This window comes from Coptis chinensis, chromosome 6 (assembly GCF_015680905.1).
Source record: "Coptis chinensis isolate HL-2020 chromosome 6, ASM1568090v1, whole genome shotgun sequence".
NCBI lineage: Eukaryota > Viridiplantae > Streptophyta > Magnoliopsida > Ranunculales > Ranunculaceae > Coptis > Coptis chinensis.
This window is the reverse complement of record NC_141461.1, coordinates 37,458,340-37,482,260: the sequence shown is the minus strand read 5'-3', so window position 1 is coordinate 37,482,260 and position 23,921 is coordinate 37,458,340. Positions and strand designations below refer to the sequence as shown.

Here is a 23,921-nt window from a genome sequence, read left to right as displayed (position 1 = left end):
ATCTCATTTACTTTCGGTGTATGTCCATACAGTAGTGAGAGAGGGTGAGAAGAATTTGGTAAAAACAAACCTTTGGTCCAGGAGTAAGAGAAAAAGAGGTTGCTAACTGATTAAGGACGCGGCTATTTAGGAGAACAATGTGTCGGATCTACCGGAATTTTGGTAAAAAATTCATTTTTTATGGCAAGCTAAATTTTATCACTAAATTTTATTGATTTCTGACCACTTTGCCAAACGTATTACCAATTTTGTAGCCATAAATTTAGTCCAAAACATTTTGTAACTAATATTTGAAATGAATGTCCACATTTTGTTGAAAGTTTAACTTAAGGCTTAATAACTGACTTCCTCATTCAAGAAATGCGGAAAACAAAGTATGATACATATAATGGAATGTATATGACACAATTGATGTTCTTGACATGGTTAATGGCATATACTTATATAGTGATTTACTAGGCTTGTATAATGTATTGTTGATTCATATTGTTATCCACATGGCACAAAAATGATATGACACTGTTTGATAAGAGCCCAAAACTATAGTTTTAACCCTTTAACAATATTGCTTTTTGACCAATTATGTGATTAATAAGTAAGAATTAGTACTGTTATCGTGTTCTTATGTATTTCAGGCATTGGAGTCGAATATGTGCAGAAATGCGCCCTTTTTGTGAGATAATAGAGCAAGGGTTGGTTGTTAAGAAGTTCTTTGATTAAAGGCCAAGATCCAAGGAGAAAAAGCTCATTTAAAGCCCGCTCAAAGCTAAAAAGTCAAAGTCAACGTGGGCAGAAACAGCGCACAAAAGTCAGCAGAACTTCCGGAAGCCATATCTTTGGATTTAGACCTCGTAATTGGGCCTACCTTATGTTAAAACGACCAGCTTAGAAAGAGCTTTTCAATGGTCCTAGCCTTGATCCAATCGGAGGAGCAAAAGTAGACAAAAAGTCTGTTGAAGTCAAATTCAGCTAAAAAAGCCTATGTGGACTGAAGAAATTGGGTTTTGAGCTCAATTTTTCGGCCCAAAACATGGCTCCTCAACCCATGCATGAAAAAGTGGATCTTGTCTCCTCCATTTGAAGATACAAGACTTAGCTCTTAAGCATCTCAGTTTTTTTAGTTAGTAATTATCCAAAAACTTGTTATAGATCTAGTTTTTTTTACTGGAGAGAATTAGTTTTCCATTCCACTAGACCTAGTTTAGAAAATTAGTTTTAAACTCCATTAATTAGTTTTATTACCTTGTTTTGAATTCAATTTTGAATCAGTTTATTGTTATTATTCATTAGATCAATAAAGTTAGTTAGCTATTGATAATTCTAGTTTCATTTCATTAAATCATTTTAGCTTCAATTCATAGATTTAGTTAATACTCATTACTAGTTTTAATTCAATCTTGCATGATTAGACTTTCATTTTAAATCAAATAAGTAAATTTATATTCTTTTATCATGTCTTGTTATTGTTTATATACAAATGATAGTTTAATGAATCAACGCAAAAACCTCCATTAGAGGGGTTTGAAGAAGCCTTGATGAAAACTTGATTTCAGTTAGCGTAGAATAGTTCATAATATTCTATTCCATTCTAGAAAGTAATTAGTTCACCATGAGAATGGGTTTGATTGCTTCACATGCTAGTTGTTAGTTGGTAGAGATTATCATAAACATTAGGGATTAGAAACACCCAATTGTTATGCGGAAGCATTGCAATTCGGATTACGACAATTCTTCTTTAGTAAATTAAGTCGAGTTAAGTAAGAATCAAATTCTCCTAATTCTTTATCTAGATTCGAATCTTAGTATTTAAATTGCCATTTAGAACATTTTGATTACGTCATTTCCACCGTTGTTAGCATAATTACATAACCCGTACTCTCATTGACTTTGATAGAACTGATAATCTTAGTTAACGTGAATTCTAAAGAACTAGGAGTGGAACGAACTTTCTATTCCAACTATATTGCAATAGCATCGAAAGAGAAAACTTTGATAATATTAAGCGTAAATCAAATTTAGTTTTACTTTCGTATAGTTTCGTAGCTTATTCGTAGGTAAAACTATTCATTTTACATTTTATCAAATGGCGCCGCTGCCATCTTAATTAGTTCCGTTTAGATTTGTTTTCATTAGTATTGTTAGTCTTCCCAAAGTCCCATTAAACCCACCCACCCTTGTTTGGTTCTAACTGTGATCGTTTGGTTCATAAACTAAAAAAAAATTCGCAAGAATAGCCTGAGCGCAACCCGTGCCCATACAAGGCAAATTTCAATAGCTTGGAACTTGAGTTGGACCTGAGCCCGACCCGCGCTTATCAAGGCAAAGTTCGCCCCCCTGGGAAGCACACGGAACTCGAAATAGACTGGTAGCGACCCTCGCCTCTTCTTGCTTCGGCGGCGATTTTTCTGAGGTTAGTCCAAATTTCCATTTCTTCAAGTTATTTAGTGTTTCTAACTTGTTAATTACACTGAGCTCATGTATACAAAACGTTATTCATAAGCAAAGCAAGGAGGCATTCAGGTACTTCTTTCTTCCACTCCTCGCATATCCTATTAGAGGATTTATACTAGCATATCAGGGTTGTTTTGACTATTGTCGTGTTTATTTAATATTAGACTTAGCCTTGCATGAGATTAAGGTTAGGTAGAGAAAAAACGACTAACGTAATCTATCGTGAACGTCAACACACACACACTTATCTAGTATACCACACACCACACCTGAAATAATGGCTGAAGAAAGAGAGTCTCCTCTCTCTGATTTTTACAAAGCCTTGAACGATAGCCTAAAATCTTGCATCGTTCTTGCAGACCCAGTGGGGGATTTCCGAATCCCCCCAAATATATTTAATTTGTTACCCGTCCTTCATCGGTTAGACCATGAAAAACCTTATCAGCATATGCGTAGGATTGAACAAGTCCTTACCACATTTCATCATCCTACGGTTGGTGCAGAACAAATTAAACTGAGGGTGTTTCCTTTCACCCTAGCTGACAAGGCGGTGTCTTGGTTAACTGCCCAAGCGCCTAATTCTGTGGACTCATGGGCCAAACTTGTTCAACTATTTATGGAACATTTTTACCCACCACTGAAAACAGATGAAATGCTTTCCAAGATTCATTTTTTTTGATAGAATCCTCATGAATCCTTTTCAGAGGCGTGGACTCATTTCACTGACCTTCTTATAGAGTATCCACATCATAACCATGCGAAAGACACGTTAGTTCGTGCCTTTTTCAAGGGACTATTACACCACCATAAAGAGGTCCTTGACATAATGAATGGGGATAGTTTCCTCAGTAAAGGAGCCTTAGAGACTTATAAATTTCTAGAAGATCAAACAAAGTGTAATAATAACTGGGGGAGTAGTGACAATATCTCCCGCTCCGCTAGTTCTTCTTCAACAGTTAAAGCTACCAGTATGTTTGAGATTAAACCCGATCCTGAGCTTAAAACTTTAATCGAATCTCTAACTAAAAAGGTAGAAGCTATTTCTATTCAACAAAAGCATATCCCCATCATGAATGTCAACTCTAATCCATGTAATTTCTGTTTGAGTCTTGAGCATCCCAACTTCTATTGTCCTCTCGCCTATGAACAACAAACATCACAACCAGATAATGTTTGCTCAATTAATAGCTATTTTATTCCTAATGCCCCTTGGAGACAACATCCCAACTTCAGTTGGAGAAATAATCAAAATGTAAGGCCAGCAAACAATTACAACCAAACTCCACCACGACAAGGACAAGGACAAGGACAAGGACAAGGTCAGGGGAATTATAATAATTATAACAATAATAATTATAATGCTAATGCTAATAGAGGTATCGTTTCGGTTAATCATAACTATCACAACCCACCTGTTAATAATCAACGTGACATAGTTCCTATCACACAACCTGTAGCAAACACTCCTCCACAACCGGATCGTTTTGACGCCTTTATGCAAACCTAACAACAGATTTTACAAGTCATCCAACTTTCCTTATAGTAGTTAGCATAAGAGAAAGTACAACCAAAAGGTGTGCTTCCAGGTCAAGCGATACCTAATCCTAAAACAATAAACACAGCCTTTGAGGTAAACGGTAATACTAGTAAGGACAATGCAAACGTAGGTGAGCTAAATGCCATCACCACTTTCCGTTCTGGTAGAGTGGTTGATAACGCCGTAACTATGCCTATAGTTACCCCACCAGTAGTCCCTACACCGGATATTGAACTAGATACAGAAATAGAAATTGAAGATCCTACCCGATATAGGTTCCAGTTAAACCACAACCTAAGAAACAGAAAGCCAAGGTTAGACATCCTGTTGATCCATACGCTAAATATAGAGAGAAACCACCGTTTCCCTAGAGATTAGCAATGTTAAACAAGGATATGAATTCGATGAGATTAGGAAAGGTTTCAAAAATCTAATGATAAACCTACCCTTTCTTGAAGCGATTAAGAAGTTACCTCACCATGCTAAGTTTTTTAAAGAGTTGTGCACTATTAGGTGTAAGACAAATATTCCTAAAGACACCTTTTTAACATAACAGTTCCCGACTTTAACTGAACATAATAGAATTGTTAAGTACAAGGACCCTGGTCGTCCTACTGTACAATGCACCTTAGGAGATTCCCACACGACGACCGCGCTATTAGACCTGGGGGCGAGTGTTAACTTACTCCCGTATTATCTATACAAACAAATAGGTCTACAAGAGATGCAACCTACTAAAATGACGTTGCAATTAGCGGATTAATCTATTAAGTATCCTAAAGGTGTGGTTGAAAATGTGCTTGTTAAGGTTCAAGATTTCTACTATCCTGATGATTTTGTTATCCTCGATACGGAAGTTGTTAACGACTCTGTTCCGATCATCTTAGGGCGTCCCTTCTTGGTAACTGCCAATGCGCTTATAAATTGCCGCGATGGTTCGATGTCTTTGTCTTTTAGCTATCTTTCTGTTGAGGTAAATGTTTTTAAAATGACGAGACAGTTACCTGATACGACTATCGATGGGGAGGTTAGCATGATCGAGAGCTTAGCTCAAGACTATTTTAATAACACATTTCCAAAAACCCAAATGCATAAATTCCTTTCTTTTGAAAGTTCATATTTTAAGGATGACTCCTACTTAGAGGAAGTCAATGCCCTCTTCGAGTCTACTCCTATCGTAGACCCTTCTGTTGCTCCATCTACTGAGTTTGAAGACCTGCTGCCTAAGCAAGTTTTCACTACTCAAGATGAGGACCCTCCAGAAGCATTTATCCACATTCCTTCTACCCCAGTGCTTAAACCTTTTCCTTCTGAGTCAAAGTATATTCAACTTGATCCGGATGGTAGTCATCCGGTAATTATATCTTCTCTATTATCTGAGGAGGAAGAGGCACGTTTGATTAGGGTGATTAGAAAACATCGTTCGGCGATTGGTTGGTCCCTAGCCGACATGAAAGAGGTGGTCAGGAAAGAAGTCGTTACGGTTACTCGATGCAGGTATCATATACCAAATCTCTGATAGCGAATGGGTAAGTCCCATTCATGTAGTTCCTAAGAAATCAGGGATTACCATGGTACATAATGCCAAGGGTGAATATATTTCCACACATGGTCCTATGAAATGGAGGATTTGTATTGATTACAGACGTTTAAATGCCATGACATGAAAGGATCATTTTCCTTTACCCTTTATAGATCAGATGCTCGAACGTCTAGCTGGTCATGCTTTTTATTGTTTTTTAGATGGCTACTCTGGCTATTTTCATATTATTATTGATATTGATGACCAAGAAAAGACTACCTTCACATGTCCGTTTAGAACATATGCCTATAAACGAATGGCTTTTGGCCTTTGTAATGCTCCTGGTACCTTCCAACGGTGTATGCTTCATATATTTAGTGACATGGTAGAGCGCTTCATGGAAGTTTTCATGGATAATTTTTCTATCTATGGAGACACTTTCACTGACTGCCTGTCTAACCTTTCTAAGGTTTTAATACAGTGTGAAGAGAAGAGTCTGGTTTTAAATTGGGAAAAATGTCATTTCATGGTGAAAAAGGAAATTGTCCTAGGTCACATTGTATCTAGTGATGGCATCAAAGTAGATAAGTCCAAACTAGATAAGATAGAATCTCTACCCATACTACGGACTATCCGATATATTAGAGCATTTCTAGGCCATGCTAGTTTTTATAGGCATTTTATCAAAGATTTTTCAAAAATAGCTAGGCCTTTGACTAATTTGCTTTTGAAGGATGCCATCTTTGATTTTAATTTTAACTGTAAACAGGATTTTGAAACTTTTAAAGCCACTTTAACATCTGCACCCATTATACAGCCTCCCGATTGGTCTAAACCTTTCAAACTCATGTGTGATGCTAGTGATTATGTCGTTGGTGCTGTCTTGGGACAGAAACTAGATAATAAGTCCATTATTATTTATTATGCTAGTAAAACTCTAAACGATGCTCAAAGGAATTATACAACTATGGAAAAAGAATTCTTAGCTGTCGTTTATGCTTTAGATAAGTTTCGTCCTTATTTGGTTGGTTCTAAGACTTTAGTTTACATGAACCATGTAGCCCTTAGGTACCTTCTCGCAAAGAAGGATGCTAAGTAGAGATTAATCTGATGGATTCTTCTCCTACAAGAGTTCACATTAGAAATAAAGGACAAAAGAAGGGTCGAAAATGTAGTTGCCGACTACTTATCTAGACTAACAAATGACGATGATAGTGATTTTGAGTCCACACCGGACTCTTTTCCTGATAAGCATCTGTATGCTATTTTTTATGCACCATGGTATGCTGACATTGTGAATTATTTAGCGTCTGATATTCTTCTTGATGATTGGTCAAGAAATAAATGTAAGAAGTTCTTGGCCAGAGTTAAGATATACTACTGGGATGAGCCCTACCTTTTTAAGTATTGTGTGGATCAGATTATTCATCATTGTATTCCCCAGTGGGAATATAATGAGGTTATCTCATTCTGCCATGACAAAGAGTGTGGTGGCCATTTTAGTGGTATGAAAATAGCTACTAAAATTTTTCAATGTGAGTTTTATTGGCCTACTCTTTTTAAAGATGCCCAAGTGTATTGCAAGACGTGTGTTCGTTGCCAACAACTTAGGCGAATCACTAAGCGTAATATGATGCCATTAAACCCAATCATGGTGGTAGAAATTTTTTATGTTTAGGGCATTGATTTCATGGGTCCTTTTCCTGTTTCCCACGGTTTTATATATATTCTAGTTGTCGTGGACTACGTGTCTAAATGGATAGAGGTCATGGCTTGCTGTAGCAATGACCATAAGACAGTTGTATTTTTTGTTAAAGAATACATTTTCTGTCGATTTGACATTCCTAAAACCATCATTAGTGATGGTGGAACACATTTTTGCAACAAAGTTGTTGCATCTTTAGTAAAAAAGTATGGAGTTATACATAAAGTAACAACTCCTTATCATCCACAAACTAGCGGACAAGTAGAAGTTTCTAATAGGGAAATCAAAAAAATCTTAGAAACAACTGTAAATCCTAATAGGAAAGATTGGTCGAAGCGTCTAACTGATGCCTTATGGATGTATAGGAATGCTTTCAAAACTCCTATAAGTATGTCTCCCTTCAAACTTGTATTTGGGAAACCATGTCATTTGCCGACTGAATTGGAGCACCGTGCTATGTGGGCTATAAAAAGCCTTAACTTCAATTTTGATGAGGCGGGTGTCAAGCGCAAGTTGCAATTGAATGAGCTTGAAGAAATCCATAGCGATTCTTATGATTTCGCGAAGGATTATAAAGCTAACATGAAACGTGTTCATGATAAGCAAATCTTGTGCAAAGAGTTTGTGGTAGGTCAAAAGGTCTTGCTTTACAACTCCCGTCTATATATTTTTCAAAGGAAATTAAAAACCCGTTGGTCCGGTCCTTTTCTGGTTACTGAAGTCACCCCTTACGGGGCAATCACCTTGGTAAATCCCAAGGACAACAATACATTTCAAGTCAATGGCCAACGGTTAAAACATTTTCACGAGTTAATGTCCCCTGCTGTGGAAGAAGTCCTTTAATAGGGCCCTTGTCTATGAGGACTGACCTATGTTGTGGTGTACTTCCTTTCACTTCCATATATTGGTTAGTGCACCATTCAGGTAATCGGGCCCTCCCTATGGAGTGTATGGCTATAAGTACCCGATCCTAAGACCACGTTTAATATAATTCACGTTTTCCACTCTTGCATATTTTCTCAGTTTTTGAGTCATGTTCCTCTATGGTGTGAATTATGTCTTTATTACTTTTCATTTTTCTTATATTAAATCTTATTCATAAAAAGTAAAAAATATCAAAACCATATAAATAGTAATCTAGGAAGTATCGGGAATCTGACTTTAAAAGACCCACGTTTAAAACAAATTTTCTAAACTCTGTTCTATCAAATTTGTTTGGGGGTGGGGTGTTGGTCTTTCTGTCCTTGATTTTTCAACTTTCCATTTTTTTTTGTTGTGTTTGTCGTTTAATCGTATTTTGATTCAGATTGACATTATCTATAAATTTAGATTTTATTTGTTCACATAACTTACGTCATTCACGCACTTCAAGGCATTTTCTATCATTTTATATGTCACCCCCAGTTAGAATAGAGTGTTTTATGGATAATTGGATTGGAAATTCTCTTGGTCGTTTTCATATATCATTCGCAAAAATCGGACCGGTAACGAATCGGCAATTTTAGTTTGAAGTTTACGCGCATAAAATTGAAAATGTCAAATCGAATTAGGCTTGGGCCCAAATACCGCACGCACGTGCGCGAGCACATGCGTCTCCTCCCTCAAACCAAAAACAGATTGCGAGTTCATCTTCTCAATTCCGCCATTAGCACCCACAAAACCCTAACCAAAAAAAAAAAAAAACCTAAATACTTCCACGTAAAAAGTTTTAACCCACTCCAAATCGCGAGTCCTACTCTATACCATTATCCAACACCAACTTACCCACCAAAAATACATAAAAAATTACCAAAATAAAAAATTTCCACAACAACCACCACCACCACTCCAAGTTTGTGAGTGAATCCCATTCAAACAGTTCCCTACATTGTCTTAAGCCCACAAATCGACTTCAAACTTCAATGGCTCAAAGTCGAAGAAATTTGCCGGAACAAGCTTTTACTGCCGACCGCTTTGCACTGTTTTTTAGTGAGGAGATGATTAGGAGGGATTGGAATAGATTGTGGTATTCGATAGATGACTTTTATCACGATGATTTGGTCCAACAATTCTATAAGAAGAGGGAGTTGGAGGGTTAGAAATTTTTTGTGAAGGTGGCTGGGACTAGGAGATAAATTTCTAGAAAGTTGTTGCCTGATATTTTAGGCATTACGCCGGAACGCCATCTCGAACCCACCTTGTAGGAATCCCAGTATGTTGGAGTTCCTGCATTGATGAAAGGCACTATCATGGAGGGATGGTACAATCCGAATTCTCATTGTGTTCGACAGTCATCTCTGCGAACCAACCAGCTGGCAGTAGCTCAGTGGATTGGTAATAACGTCATCGGGAAAGAGAAAGTCAGCGACATCGGTCTGACCTGTCTGCACATTCTCTAGATATTGCAGGTGAAGAGGTATAAATTCTACATCATCGAGTTTATTTTAAATATGATTAGAGGAGTGGGAAAGAGTATTGCGCCCTTCCCGGTATTGATCACTAAGATCATGATGTCTTTTAGAGCTGCTACAAAATCTAATTGTATTATGTTAAAATTGCATTCAAATGCAATTATTTATACGGAGGTGTATCCAAAAGACTTGGAAGTTGCCGGAGGATAGGGTGGTTGATTCGGATGATGAGATGGAGGATATGACATGTTTGAATGTCAATGTGTTGGAGAGTTGTACTTCTGATTTAGAACGCATGTCAGTGCTGCATAGTGGCTTGCGTTGCGTTTATGGTATTTGTGAAGATTTACGGACTAGGCAGATTATAATTCGGAATAAACAAAAGAACCTTCAGATGTATTATGAATAGCTCAACAATGGTGGGAAGGATCTCCAATATAACATGGAGACTCTCGTCCATCGTCAGGATGCGCATTGGGTAGAAATGAAGGCAGAGATGGAAGCACAGTGCCGATTCCGAGTAGAGATTCTAGAACGCATGCCACCCATGGGGGGTTCTTCCTCAGGGGAGTCTGTGAGGCATGAGCGTCGTCGCCGAAGGACGGATGGCTCGGGCCCATCTTTATCCCAGGCCCCATCTTCATCTCGTGGCTAGCTGTTTAGAAAAATTTGTTGTTTTGATGTTAATTTTTATTGTTTTTATTAGTTTGGATGTTAAGTTGTTGAATTCAGTAGTTAAATTTGAATTCAGTAGTTAATTGTTATTTGAATTTAATTCGGTTCTTTTCATCGCATGCGATGATTTTTGCATTAATCCCACCTTCCTGAATTATTTGGGGGTGATATTATTTCTTTTAGCATTGTTTTGTTATGATCCACCATTCTAGAAGTAATATTTCGATGATTGTTGGGAATGTTGCCGATATTGGCATGGCTATGATTAAATATTATGGTAGGATGAAATTTCAATGAGTTAGGAAGTTGCTATTCTAAATTCAATCTAAAAGATATTAGTCTTGTTTTGGAATAAGGAATATGGGTTGTTTCCGTTTTAGGTTTTTGAAATATTTTGTTTTCGGCAATTGCCTTAAAATTTTTTGGCAACTTGTCGATTCGTTTTAGAAACTAAAACCTTATATATACTTGATTCATTCTACACACAAAAACCACATATCTCATTTTCATCTCTCACCTTAAACCTCCAATTTTTCCTTTTGTTTTTCACTGCACCCTGTTCTTCACACACGGAGTGCGACCTGCGCCCTAGCAAGACCAATTCTGAGTGTGCCTAAGCGCCTGTAACTCGATTTCCATCTGAGCGCGACCCGCGCCCTACCAAGGCTATTTCAGAGCGCCCCGCGCCATGACCTTCGTAGCCCCAATTTTTTTTGATTTTTTGTGAGTTGTTCCAGGGTTGTTTGCAGCTCTTCTAGAGAGTAGTTATTGTGATGACATCTCCTACGGTCATACCTGAGCAGTCTTTTGAAAACTTGTTGGGAAGCGAGACTTACAGAGGTTGGTTCCGACGAGGGAGGATCTTGCGATTAAGATGGCAAAGATCACGGTAAGTGGCGACGACTTCAGATTCACCTCGACCTACCATCGCTTATTTCTATAATAATATTAATTTCTATTATAACCAAGATGGAGAACAAAAATTCTCCATTGTAGTTAATGACACGACAATGAAATTCAGTAAGAATTTGGTAGCTTTGGTTTTGGGATTGCCTTTGCCTAATCCTACACACACGTGGGGATATATGACTGATAATGCATACCTCTATGACTATGCATATTTCCACAAATATTATGGGGGAGGGGTGTTTTGTGTAATGGACCAAGGGCAATATAATATAGCTCTTGGTAGATTGTCCCTGAATGTAGGCACCACCATGTTATTCATCCTGATGAATATTTTAGGGGAGTGGCAGTTTACTTCTGCAAATAGTATTGCTGGTGACGTTTTTCCTTGCTTTTAGGCGTGGACGTCGCCTATATGACATTCCCAGAGTTTTAGTGGCTAGTCTAAAGACAGCCCATAACATGAGGCATAAGTATCTTCTTATGCCTGTTTTGGTTTACCACATCATACGCGGTTGTTTACCTGTATTCTGTACCCAGTTCACTGATTGGGTTAGGGTTGAAACCATGAGACCCACCAATTACGTGGTTCGTTCATTTCGCGTTATAAGTTGGCCGGGATGGCAGGTGCAACCTCATTTGGTTGCTCCTTACACCCCATCAGACCAAGTAACACTAGATAGGTTAGCAAAGGTGGACAACACACGACGAAGGGCTTGGCAAGTCATCATGGCATGGCAGGATGCGAAGGAACCTCATTTCTTTATAGAAGAGGAGGAGGATGATGCTTAAACGATGGAGATAAGGTAAGTTTTTAGTTTTAGTTCATGTCTGTTTACGTCCCAAGCAATTTACTTCTTGTAACCCCATAACAGGTGGAACTCATATAGAGTTGCGTCTATTTTTCTTTATCTATATTAGTATGTTTTAACCTTGTTTTGCAGATGTTCCAAAATTTCACCCGTTTCCATGGTATATTTCTACCCTTTTTATTTCAATACTTTGAGGACAAAACATGCTTCTTGTTTGGGGGAAACATGTGTAATTAAGGCATCTGTTAGGATATAGATATGTATAATATGCACTTGTTTTCTAGTAAAAATTTCAAAAATTCAAAAATATAAATAAAAAGTTTATGTTATACACTTAGGAATATTGGTATTGTTTTCTTTCTTTCTGCTCTGAATAATCTAAGTTTTACGTTAGCTTTTGCTTTAGAATAGTTTTTAGAAACTTAGGTTAATATGTAGGAAATAATTTTTGCATCTTTCTATAAATATATTACATGAGTATCTATGATTGTATTGGCAATAAGTTTATGAAATCTAGGCTAGAGTACTTATTCTACAAATCCTGTGAGAATATAGCTTAAAGCCTTTGAGAAATGAGTGAAACATTTGAGAAATGACACAAGGGAGAAGTAAAATCCGGATAGAGAAATCACACGTCCACTTGCTTGATCACTATACCATATCCTAAGCGAGAATTTCGACCCTCTTTGGATTGATATAGCCAGAAATTAAAACCTATGAATTATTTTCCGCTAGTCGCCCCTCTGAGCCTTTCTTTAGCCTTTCATAAACCGCAAATCCTTTAACATTTTACAAAACAAAATAAAAATAAAAATCAGCCTTCCCACTCTTTGAATGAGTCTGAGAATAGAGATGAAGAATAGAAAAGGGAAAGACCTTCGAAATCAAGAATTTGTAAGTCGCTTCAAATAAGAAAAGAAAGTTTCCATCCAAATAAAAATAAATAAATAAATAAATAATAAATAAAGAGATAGAACTTCAAAAACAGAATCAAATTAAAGGAGTCAAAAGCCAAAGAAAAAAAAAATGGCTAAAGATGGAAACAAATTGTAGAAGCAAAAGTAAAGAACAAGGTTTTCTCTAGTTACATAATACAAAGACTCTATTATCTCAGACTGGTTCTTTTTGAATATCTATTTCCTTCATTATTAAACCATCACCTAATCCCCGCAACACCTAAATAAGACCTCTAGCTCAATTAGGAATAGGTTAGTGTGATAGTAAGTGGCAGATGTGTTTGATCGACTTCGGCTTCCTTGTGTGTCATTGAGATTGTAAGGTAAAGTGTGTCCACTACACACTGGAGTAGCGAAACTTGAGCGGAAAAAGCAGAGTGTTTTTGCCTTGACATTTATGTGAGGACCTACTTAAGGACGATATTCCAAAGTTTTAGAAATAGACTTGTTACTGCATTTCATAGTATTACTTATTGTATATATGTTTATTCGTAGATGATTGATTATTATGCTTATATTAGCTTAGGTTTCGACTTGATTATTCTGTATTCATTGCTAGTGAGATGTATAGATAATTGAGACAATAAATAAGGAAATAATAGTTTTATTTCTTAGTCATTGTAGTATAAATGAAGTTTGTGAGTACCTTTACTGGAAAACTCTCACGAGGCTATAACTCGTCCACTAGGGAATTCTAAGTGGTTTAAGGCCTTGTTGTATATGGTCAATGCAATCGCACTAGGCGAAACGAGATTAGTTAGAACTCCATTTTTGGTCACTTATTCTAATTTCTCATATTTACTTGAGGACAAGCAAAATGCTGTTTGGGGGTGGTTTGATAAGAGCCCAAAATTGTAGTTTTAACCCTTTAATAATATCACTTTTTGACCAATTATGTGATTAATAAGTAAGAGTTAGTACTGTTATCGTATTCTTATGTATTTCAGGCATTGGAGTCGAATATGTGCAGAAATGCGCCCTTTTTGCGAGATAATAGAGCAAGGGTTAGTTGTTAAGAAGTTCTTTGATTAAAGGCCAAGATCCAAAAAGAAAAAGCCCATTTAAAACCCGGTCAAAGCTAAAAAGTCAAAGTTAATGCGGGCAGAAACAACACACAAAAGTCAGCAGAACTTCCGGAAGCTGTATCTTTTGACTCAAACCTAGGAATTGGGCCTACCTTATGTAAAAATGACCGGCTTGGAAAGAGCTTTCCAATAAAGTTAGTTAGTTATTGATAATTCTAGTTTTATTTCATTAAATCATTTTATCTTCAATTCATAGATTTAGTTAATACTCATTACTAGTTTTAATTCAATCTTGCATGATTAGACTTTCATTTTAAATCAAATAAGTAAATTTATATTCTTTTATCATGTCTTGTTATTGTTTATATACAAATGATAGTTTAATTAATCAAGGCTAAAACCTCCATTAGAGGGGTTTGAGGAAGCCTTGATGAAAACTTGATTTCAGTTAGCGTAGAGTAGTTCGTAATATTCTATTCCATTCTAGAAAGTAATTAGTTCACCATGTGAATGGGTTTAATTGATTCACATGCTAGTTGTTAGTTGGTAGAGATTACCTTGAACAATTAGGGATTATAAACACCCAATTGTTATTTCAATTCGGATTACGACAATTCTTCGTTAGTAAATTAAGTCAAGTTAAGGTGGAATCAAATTCCCCTAATTCTTTATCTAGATTTGAACCTTAGTATTTAAATTTCCATCTTAGTATTTAGAACATTTTGATTACGTCATTTCCACCGTTGTTAGCATAATTACATAATCCGTACTCTCATTGACTTTGATAAAACTGATAATCTTAGTTAACGTGAATTCTAAAGAACTAGGAGTGGAACGAACTTTCTATTCCAACTATATTGCAATAGCATCGAGAGTAGAAAACTTTGATAATATAAAGCGTAAATCAGTTTTAGTTTTACTTGCATATAGTTTCGTAGCTTATTCGTATGTAAAACTATTCGTTTTACATTTTATCACCGTTGCACACTTTTTTTACAATGCTAGTTTATAACCCTTATAACATAGCAATGACAGACAACTAACCATGAACAACTTAAACCAACTATTCAAAACATGTCTCAAATACTACTTTTGGCAAGATTTGCTTAGATTTCATAACTAAAATACGCGGTCAGTTTAGGTAGATTTATTATAATGCAGAGAAAGGTCTGTTATGTGGTCGTTTAGGTGTAGACAAATACACGGTATCTACAATCGGTCCAATTTAGGTTACCTAAAGGCAACTTGATTAGTGTTACAGGCTTTACTTGTGGTCTTCTCAGTTTCACAATTAATATTATGAACGGTTGGGGAAAAGGGTTATTGGGTTTGGGATGGCGGTACAAGCCAACCAATTTAGAAATAGACCGCCACCCAAACCAATAGCTCTCTCCCACTCCTGGAGAACATTAATTGTTAGTCACTCTTGAGAAGTCTACATAGTTGAAGCCTTTGTCACTGTTCTTCTATTTAAAATTCGGGTGCTATCCACTATGCAGACGGCTCCATGTTCCATGTGACCCACCAATAGCCAAAAAGGTATGAAAATATTTGAAAAGAAGGTTATGGTAGAGTTGGCTATACGGTGCTTGTTTTGTTATATTGGTTTATCTTCTCAAATTGAAAAAACTTTCAATTTGAGAGGATAAACCATTATAACAAAACATCCATCGGAGAGCTAACTCTATCATATCCAACTTTTCAATTATTTCCTTACGTTTTAGGTTAAGTTTGGGGAAAAGGTTGATGATAGAGAAAAATAGTGAAAATGGTGAAGAATGTAGAGAGAGAGAGAGAGAGAGTGCTTAGTTGTTCGAGATGTTTATCTTTGTACTTTTCATTATTAGTTTGTGTAATTATTATAATAATAATTATTATTAGAGCAGTGAGTGAATGTCCTATGACACTTCACTATCACCCAACTAAATAAAAGGGATCCGTAAATAAAATCCTTCATACTCGAACTTCATTCTGCACAACTAAATCATTCTTATGGAAAAGTTCTGCTCTACGCGGTCATTAGAGGGTGGCAACCAGGTATATACAGGTACTGGAATTCTCTCCTTCCAATGTTTTTCAAACTGGATTCTCAAAATTCCGCTTACTTTCTAAATCCCTTAGTACACGGGCTGTGAACCATTTCATGAACAGGTACACAAATTAGCTGGCCAAGACTACATTGGATGTAATTCTATCGAAGAGGCGGAGTTACTGCTTAGAAAGAAAGGAATCAACAATTACTATGATGAGTTCAATCAGACATTAGAAGAGACAACCATACCACTCATACCCATGGTTAGCACTACTACAGGGGAGACTTACGTGCAAACCGAGCACAATAGCCTATCAGTTTTACTTAGGAACATGGCTCTCATCATTATTGGCTTGCTTGTTGTTCTTAGGGACCGTTGTTCTTATTGCTCTAATGGTTAGGTTGATTTTCTTGTTGTAGGTGCAAAAACTATGTATATGGATATTTTGTCGGTTTGCTTATGTATATGTATTTCGCCATGTATGTACGTACTAGGTTTATTTGCATGTTGTGCTATGTTCTTGCCTATTTTGCTGACACCTTTCTCTAACTACACTCTTGTATAAATGTGTTTCAAATATACTACAACAGAAGATATGGGCTCAAACACCAGGCTTTAAACTACTTTTATGTTTACGGACATGTTATATAGTATCTTACACAGCTTATGTAGTGTCATATATATAAAAGCTAGCCAGAAAATAGCTAATAAGCGTAAGTTAAAACCTAGATATTTTAGCACTTGTTAAGTCTTTATGGTTTGCCTATTGAACTGTAATAGATCTACTGATAGCATAAGTTGAAATGAGTGAACATTTTGGATGTATTTTAACTGTGTAATGATGTAATGGATGTATTTTAACTATGAAATGATAATGGGCAATGATTCAAGAAACATGAATTTAGCTTAAACATAATGGGAAATAGACACAAAATTACAAAAGTTCGTAGAAAAACAACAAGAACTCAATAAATGGACAATTAGACAAGGGATTAGACAAATACAGGTGTTTCCAGATTATGTATAGTACTCTATTAGAGATACACTATGTTGTCTTCATACATAGTTACGTTGTCGTGTATTTAACCATTGAGGAAAGGACATAACATGTTTAATAAGTAATAATTTCACATAATCATAACACAATGCAGTGCTTCTTGAAGTAGATACATAATAAGTACTCAGCCTATTAAAACGTACTAATTAACAGGAAATAAATAATTACATATATAAATGACTAGTTAAATTAGGTTTCGGCAAAGTCTGACACGAATGGGAAAATGGATTGAATGCCACTTGTTGGGATTACATGATCTGCTAGGACCTTCTTCTCCATGAAACTGTACCATATGATCTTGTTGTACCAACTGAACACCCCAATGTCTGATGGCAGTAGGTCGATGAAATTTGCATCCCTAAACCCTATAAACTTCCTGGGTTCACTCCACTGGTTGTTCTCGTACTGCTGTAAAACCCACAGTTCTAATATTTGAGTAGAGGTGTTGCCCTCGGGCCACAAGGAAAACATAATAGCTATGGAGCCATCATAGGGAAATAGCCTGTAAGATTCAAATGGACGTTGAGTATCCGGTAGCCTAATCCTTGTCCACTGCTCCCGGCGAACGTTAAAAACCAATATTCCTACATGCCAAAGAGGCCAATGCAGAATTCCATTTGCAACAACTCCGGCATTCTTGTTAATGTGTTCATTTGTCAACTCCAGGTCGTCCAACCTTTTCCATTTATCAACTTGGGAATCAAACAATTCAACATGATGATAGACACATGTCCTCACTTTGTTGTCTCGGGAAGGCCGGACAGTGTTGTACCTCGATATTGAAATCCGAACAATATTGAATTGCAAAGGTTCCACAAAATTCACCACCATGCCCACACTTTCAATGAAGAATCTGTTCCTAGGATTATTTAGGCGATGAACGTTTCTAGTCGTTGGTTTGCATACGTAAAACTGTTGGTATCTTTCGTAAGGTGTGTTCAAGAGGACAATACCTTCCATTGACGAGGCAATGACCGATGTACCATATGGTTTGGAGTCCAAACTTGGAAATGGAATTGGTGGATTGTTTACAATGCTGGAAGCAAAAGTTATCATCGTTTTCCTTTTGTTTTCTATATTTATGATGTAACCAAAAAAACATCCCGTCATCAACGCGTGCTCCTTGGTGAAGGAACTTGAACTTGTAAAGGCTGTCCATTTTCGTCATACGAACTTGGCTTTTTTGAGAAATGGAAGTGGAGCACGTTTGACAATCTCTTCACAAATTTTTCTGCTGGAATGTCCTTGTTGGTTTTGTTGATTTGGTTGGTGTTGTTGTTGTTCTTTCCATGTGAAGTAGATCCCTCCATTATTGTTCTTTCGAGTGGGTTTAATTTAAAGTGTGGAGTTTTCTGGTTTAATATTCGGACCTTTAATATTCTCTCAATGCTTAGAAGTTGTCTGCATTTAATATTTAACTCAACCGTTTTTTACCAGAGTTGGCATACAGAACGTCTTATAGTAAACTTCTGATGTCTTATCGATTCCAGTGGCGTGTTCAGGAAGCTCTCATTTGATATATGAATCTAACCGCCTACTTAACAGTAAAACCGATGCTTCTCAATTATGCCTAGATTGTGGCAAAGAAAAGGTCTTGATAGATGCGTTATCTTGTCATAAGAGTAAGGTGTCGTGTTGAGGGTGCTAAAATTTCGAATTTGAACCTGACTGCCTAATTAACTCTAAAACCGATGCTTCTCGCTAGGGACTAGAGTATGTCATATCAAGCATGTGCAGTGTTGAGGGTTTTCTATTTTTGAATCTGAATCTAACCACCTAATTAACACAACATCTGATCTTTATATCGACTACCTAGATTATGGCATACATAATGGCCTATCGGGTAGCTATGTTGTCATCAGAGGAACGAGTCGTGTTCAGGAAGCTCTAATTTGATATTTGAATCTAACAACCTAAGTAACACAAAAACCGATGCTACTCTTTAAAGCCTAGAGGATGGCATACTCAACGTCTTATAGGGACGTTATGCTGTTATATCTGGGATGTGTCCAATTCGGGGTGCACTAATTTAAAATTTGAATCTAACCGCCTAATTAACACAAGAACCTTTGCATCTCTCTACCTACTAGAGAATGGTACACATAATGGCTTATATGGAAATTATGTTGGCCAATGTGGAAAGTATCCTGTTCATGCTTCTCTAATTGTCAATTTGAATCTTATCGCCTGGTTAACACAAAAACCTTTACTTCTCCATTTGACTAAAACATGGTATACATCATGTTGTGTACGATATTATTTAGGCGCCATATCGTAGTAAGGATGGTTCTTCATCCCAGCAACGTTATAATATATTCTCTTATTGATATTTTCAGTTAGTATTAAGAAATTGTTGTTCGTTATTGAGTAGAAATGTATAGGTGTGTTTTCTAGATTAGACTATTGACAAACATTCTCTTGTTGATGTTGTCAGTTAGTGCAACGACATTGAACTTTCTATCTGGTTGTTATTGTGATGTACTTAAGTTAAAATTTTAATATTTCTTATGCCTAGGTTGATATCCTATCAGGTTCTACAAATGGGTGGATCTACAGGGGGATCATTGTTGTCAGGTATCTACATTTTGGACCTGATTTGTGTTAGGATAATTTTTGAAAGACGTGGATAGACAGGACCAGGGCTAATACTATACTGTTACACGAATTTTAGGCAAACCTGCTAAAGTTTTTGGCTGATGTTTTACATTGTTAAGGAGAAGTAATGTGAAGTCCATTATTAATTCACATAGAGGAGATTCTGCATTACAAAACATGTTATATACAGTGGTAAAAGTCTTTTAACCACAGTTTTAAAACTAACAAAGACAAGCACTAATTGAAATTGGAAGAAAACTAGAAAAATATGTGCCAAATAGAAATTGCAAGAAAACCATCCCATTAGATGACCTTGTAGCTGCCACAAGGTGCCTACAAACACTTGAATCACAAGGTGAAGACACTTTACACTTTTTATTCTTCTTGCGAGGGAGGGTGATAAGAGCCCAAAACTGTAGTTTTAACCCCTTAATAATCATACTGTTAGACCAATTATGTGAATAATAAGTAAGAGTTAACACTGATTACGCGTTTTTATGCATTTCAGGGTTTCAAAGTCCATTATGTTGAGAAATGTACCACTTTAGCGAGATAAAGGAGCAAAAGTGAGAACTTCGAAAAGCCGTATCTTTGGACTCAGACCTCGGAATTGGGCATACCTTATGTCAAAACGACCGGCTCGGAAAGAGCTTTGCAATGGTCCAAGCCTTGACCCAATCAGAGGAGCAGAAGTGGACGAAAAGTCTGTGGAAGTCAACTGCAGCTGAAAGAGGCCTTTTGATTTGAAAGAATGGGGTTTTGGGCCTGATTCTCTGGCCCAAAACGTGGCTCCAAGCCCATGCACGAATTTTGGATCTGAATGTATAAGAAGAAAAGCTTAAGTCTTTGTTAATGGTAGATTAATTAGTAGAGAATTAGGGTTCATAGCTTAGAATAGAAAGTAGCCATTAAAATAGCTTCTAGATCTAGATTTAATTGTTTTTCTTTAATTAGTTTCAAATCCCTTATTAGATTAAACCTTTGAATCTTGTTCTTCATTTGATTAGATCAATAAAGTAGTATTCTTTATCCATTTCGATTTTTGTCAATTCCAATTCTAGATCTAATTTCAATTCATGTCCTTAGTTCAATTTAGTCATTAAATTAGATTTCATTATTGTTTAATTAAATAAATTTCAATGCTTTATATTATGTTTAGTTTTAATATAAATGGAAATGATTGGAATGATTCAAGGCTAAACCTCCATTAGAGGGGGTTGTGAAGCCTTGATGAAAGCTTGAGTCCGATTATCGTGAAGTCGCCGTATTTTCTATTCCACTCTAGAAATGATTAGTTCACCATGAGAATGGGTTTAATTGTTCACATGCTAGTTATAATTGGTAGAAATGCCATGTATAATTAGGGATTAGGAATAACCAATTTGATTCAATTCGGATTCTGACGATTAAATGGTTAGTGGATTAAGTTGAGTTATGGTGGAATCAATCCCCTAACTCCTTTATCATAGAATCAACGTAGCATTCCCTTAATGATAACCGACTAGTTGCATCTTGTGGGTAGTTGCATTCGTAGTATAATTCCCTTAAGTAAAACTCTCATAGACTTAAAAGCGACTAGTTAGATTAGAAAACATCCATGCTAGAGCACTAGGAGTGGAACGAACTCTATCTACTCACCTATATCTCAATTGGTTGAGAGTAGAAGAAATCTTTGATAAACAAGATAGCATCAGTAATAAGTTTAGTTTACTTACGTTTTGAATTCATCGTTTATTTCGTAGGTAGAATATTCATTTTACGTCTATCAGAGGGCGCTTACTTTTGCTAGTACCAGCAGTTGTCACCAGGCCACCAATTAGTCATGTTTGGTTAGATGTGAACTTTTCAACCACACCCATACAACATCCACACAAATGTTCCAACTTTACTCTTTTTAATGGTTGGACATCCTGTATATATGGGGCATCTCTAATTTGTGCAGATTTTTTTACCCATGGAACCATTGCCAACATTGCGTTCTTACTGAGTTTGGGCAATGCATCAAAAACTTTCCTTTTGGATTTGATGATTTGAGATAGAAGTGATCCCACCTCAGTACCTGCAAATTACTTTAATAAGCGAACTCAAAGCACTCTAACAAACAATGTCTAATTGCATGATAATATCATCTAAGAGGTAGTTCAAGTAAAATCCATGTAACCACAAATCTAATCAACATGAATCAAAACATAAAGAACTACCTAAAATTAACTTGATAACAGAATGTACACCCATTTGTTCTGCCGCCTTTTTGCTCCTGGCGGGAGTACCTGTATATGTTTTACCATGGAAATCCAAAGTTGAGATGAACCCTGGAATAAAACAATTTGACTGGGTAGTTGTAAAAATAGGCATTTCCAAACCAATCTTCACTGCAAATTCATTAAGGATGGATTTGCCATAGGTCATATCCTGCAAAAGTGAGTAAAACAAATAAAAATATATAACCTAAGTTACATTGAAACGGATACGTGCGTCGGTATCCGACACAGATACAAAGTGTCTGACACGGCAAAATATAAAAACTTGAGGTATATCACATACAATGTTTCCACAGACATGTGGACACGTACCCAACATATATTATTTCTAAAATATGGTGTGTCCATGTACCAGAGTATATAACTGTATACCAACCCCCAAATTATACAAAAATAAATAAATAAAGCATAAAATTACAAACTAGAAAAACTCAAGCTGGCGTTGACAATGTTGAACATCAACATTTTGCTCTCTCAGTATCGCTTAGGTAAATTGAGAAACCGCTTACTTAGTTTCAAAGTTACACACAAATTATACTTCATTACAACTATAATGTATAAAGAATAAAACTGTAAGGAAACAGTGAAAAGTTACAAGCCAAAAGACCACAAAAAATTCCAATAGCGTTATCTATTGGAATTAGGTGGTTACCAACCTAATATTCTTGTAATGAAGACAAATGAAATCAATAAGTAAGGAAAAGAGGAGAGGTATTATTATAAGGTAGTCTAACTGTATAATGAACAATCACAAAAGAAAAATGGCATGACAGCAACATACTGACATAGTACTAACTACAGTATACTTGGAAGAGAATTTAACAACAACATGGCTTCATTAAAATAACTTGCATAAGAGGAAAAAGTATAACAAGGTTGGGTGGTGGGAACACTAACCATTTTTATCCCCAACCAACACAAGACTACAGAGTATTTCATGTTTTATCTAAAACAATAAGAAAAACAAAATTGGGCACTCGAGCTGCAAACAGATGCATACTTTCATCAACATTAACCATAAGAGTATTTACAAGCTTGCATAGTTACATATGAGCTTTATTTTTATCACTTAAAACAAAACAGCTCCCATAAACATAATAATTCACATGGATAGAAATGTGACCTTTCACAAGGTGTCTCATGTTAACGTATATATCCTAACATAATACAAAGTATATGTCATGTTAGAATAATAAAACATGATATATATAAAATAGCATAACTAGATCAAATAGCATTAGTAAGCCTTAATTAAATTAAGTCACAACATAACTATGACTTGGACATGTCCTTTTTCAATTATAGTTAAAACTTTTCTTCCTTAATCCCATTTATTCCCCTCAAGTCCTTACCCCAAGACCTTGATACCAACCTCCCAAGTCTTGACCAGTAGGCCACTGGATGACACTATGATTTGGATTTTGGACATGTCATCCAAGTGCGGAAACAGTCTAATCGCCATATAACATGAGTGCACACACGCACACCCACACACACATGCATGCAACACACCTCATCTATTATTGGACATCTTTCATCTTTGACCTCTTTCAATATAGATTCCATAGCAAATTTAGCAGCATTCTGTTCTACCTCTTTCTTATGTAGAAATATCTCAACCGACATACAATTTACCCCATCAACCGAAACAAAAGATCTAAAGTGGGGTACAGTTCCAAAGCTTTTAGTAGTATAGGTCGGAAGTGGCAGTTTAAATTTCTGAGCATACTCTTGCAATCGGTTCTTATGTATGCATTCATCTAGAATGCCTACACACATAGTACAAAATATCAAGATATGGGTGTTTATCGATACTTAATTTCTTGATATGTATCGTGGATGTCCAAATTAAGCCCAGTATTTGAACAATGTAAAAGTTGAGAATGTACCACTTGTGTCCATCATGACTTCAATTAGACCGCGGGTTGTTCCAACTAGACAAAAAAATAAACAGAAATAAAATCCATGTCAACAACTTTTTTGCACTGAGTTAAAA

At 36.3% G+C, this 23,921-nt stretch overlaps 2 protein-coding genes across 2 annotated transcripts; both read right to left on the bottom strand.

Annotated features, from left to right (window-relative positions):
• Positions 1–17,258: 17,258 nt before the first annotated feature.
• On the bottom strand, positions 17,259–18,125 carry LOC147492842 (F-box protein At5g49610-like). The gene has a single exon (XM_086567658.1). It carries the CDS (start codon positions 18,123–18,125, stop codon positions 17,259–17,261), a length of 867 nt encoding a protein of 288 aa, XP_086423784.1.
• Positions 18,126–21,484: 3,359 nt separating this feature from the next.
• On the bottom strand, positions 21,485–23,551 carry LOC147492841 (double-stranded RNA-binding protein 5-like). Its single transcript, XM_086567657.1, has 3 exons — positions 23,438–23,551; positions 21,935–22,076; positions 21,485–21,723 (listed from the first exon to the last, which is right to left on the bottom strand). Exons 1-3 carry the CDS (start codon positions 23,549–23,551, stop codon positions 21,485–21,487), a joined length of 495 nt encoding a protein of 164 aa, XP_086423783.1.
• Positions 23,552–23,921: the final 370 nt, after the last annotated feature.

What these genes read in the sequence shown, in the direction of transcription:
- LOC147492842 (XM_086567658.1), bottom strand. Translation starts at nt 18,125, where the DNA reads ATGATAACTTTTGCTTCCAGCATTGTAAACAATCCACCAATTCCATTT.
- LOC147492841 (XM_086567657.1), bottom strand. Translation starts at nt 23,551, where the DNA reads ATGTCGGTTGAGATATTTCTACATAAGAAAGAGGTAGAACAGAATGCT. An exon ending in GATGTCCAATAATAGATGAG is followed by an intron (nt 22,077 to 23,437) that starts GTGTGTTGCATG and finishes TCACTTTTGCAG; the next exon opens with GATATGACCTATGGCAAATC. An exon ending in CCATGGTAAAACATATACAG is followed by an intron (nt 21,724 to 21,934) that starts GTACTCCCGCCA and finishes AGTAATTTGCAG; the next exon opens with GTACTGAGGTGGGATCACTT.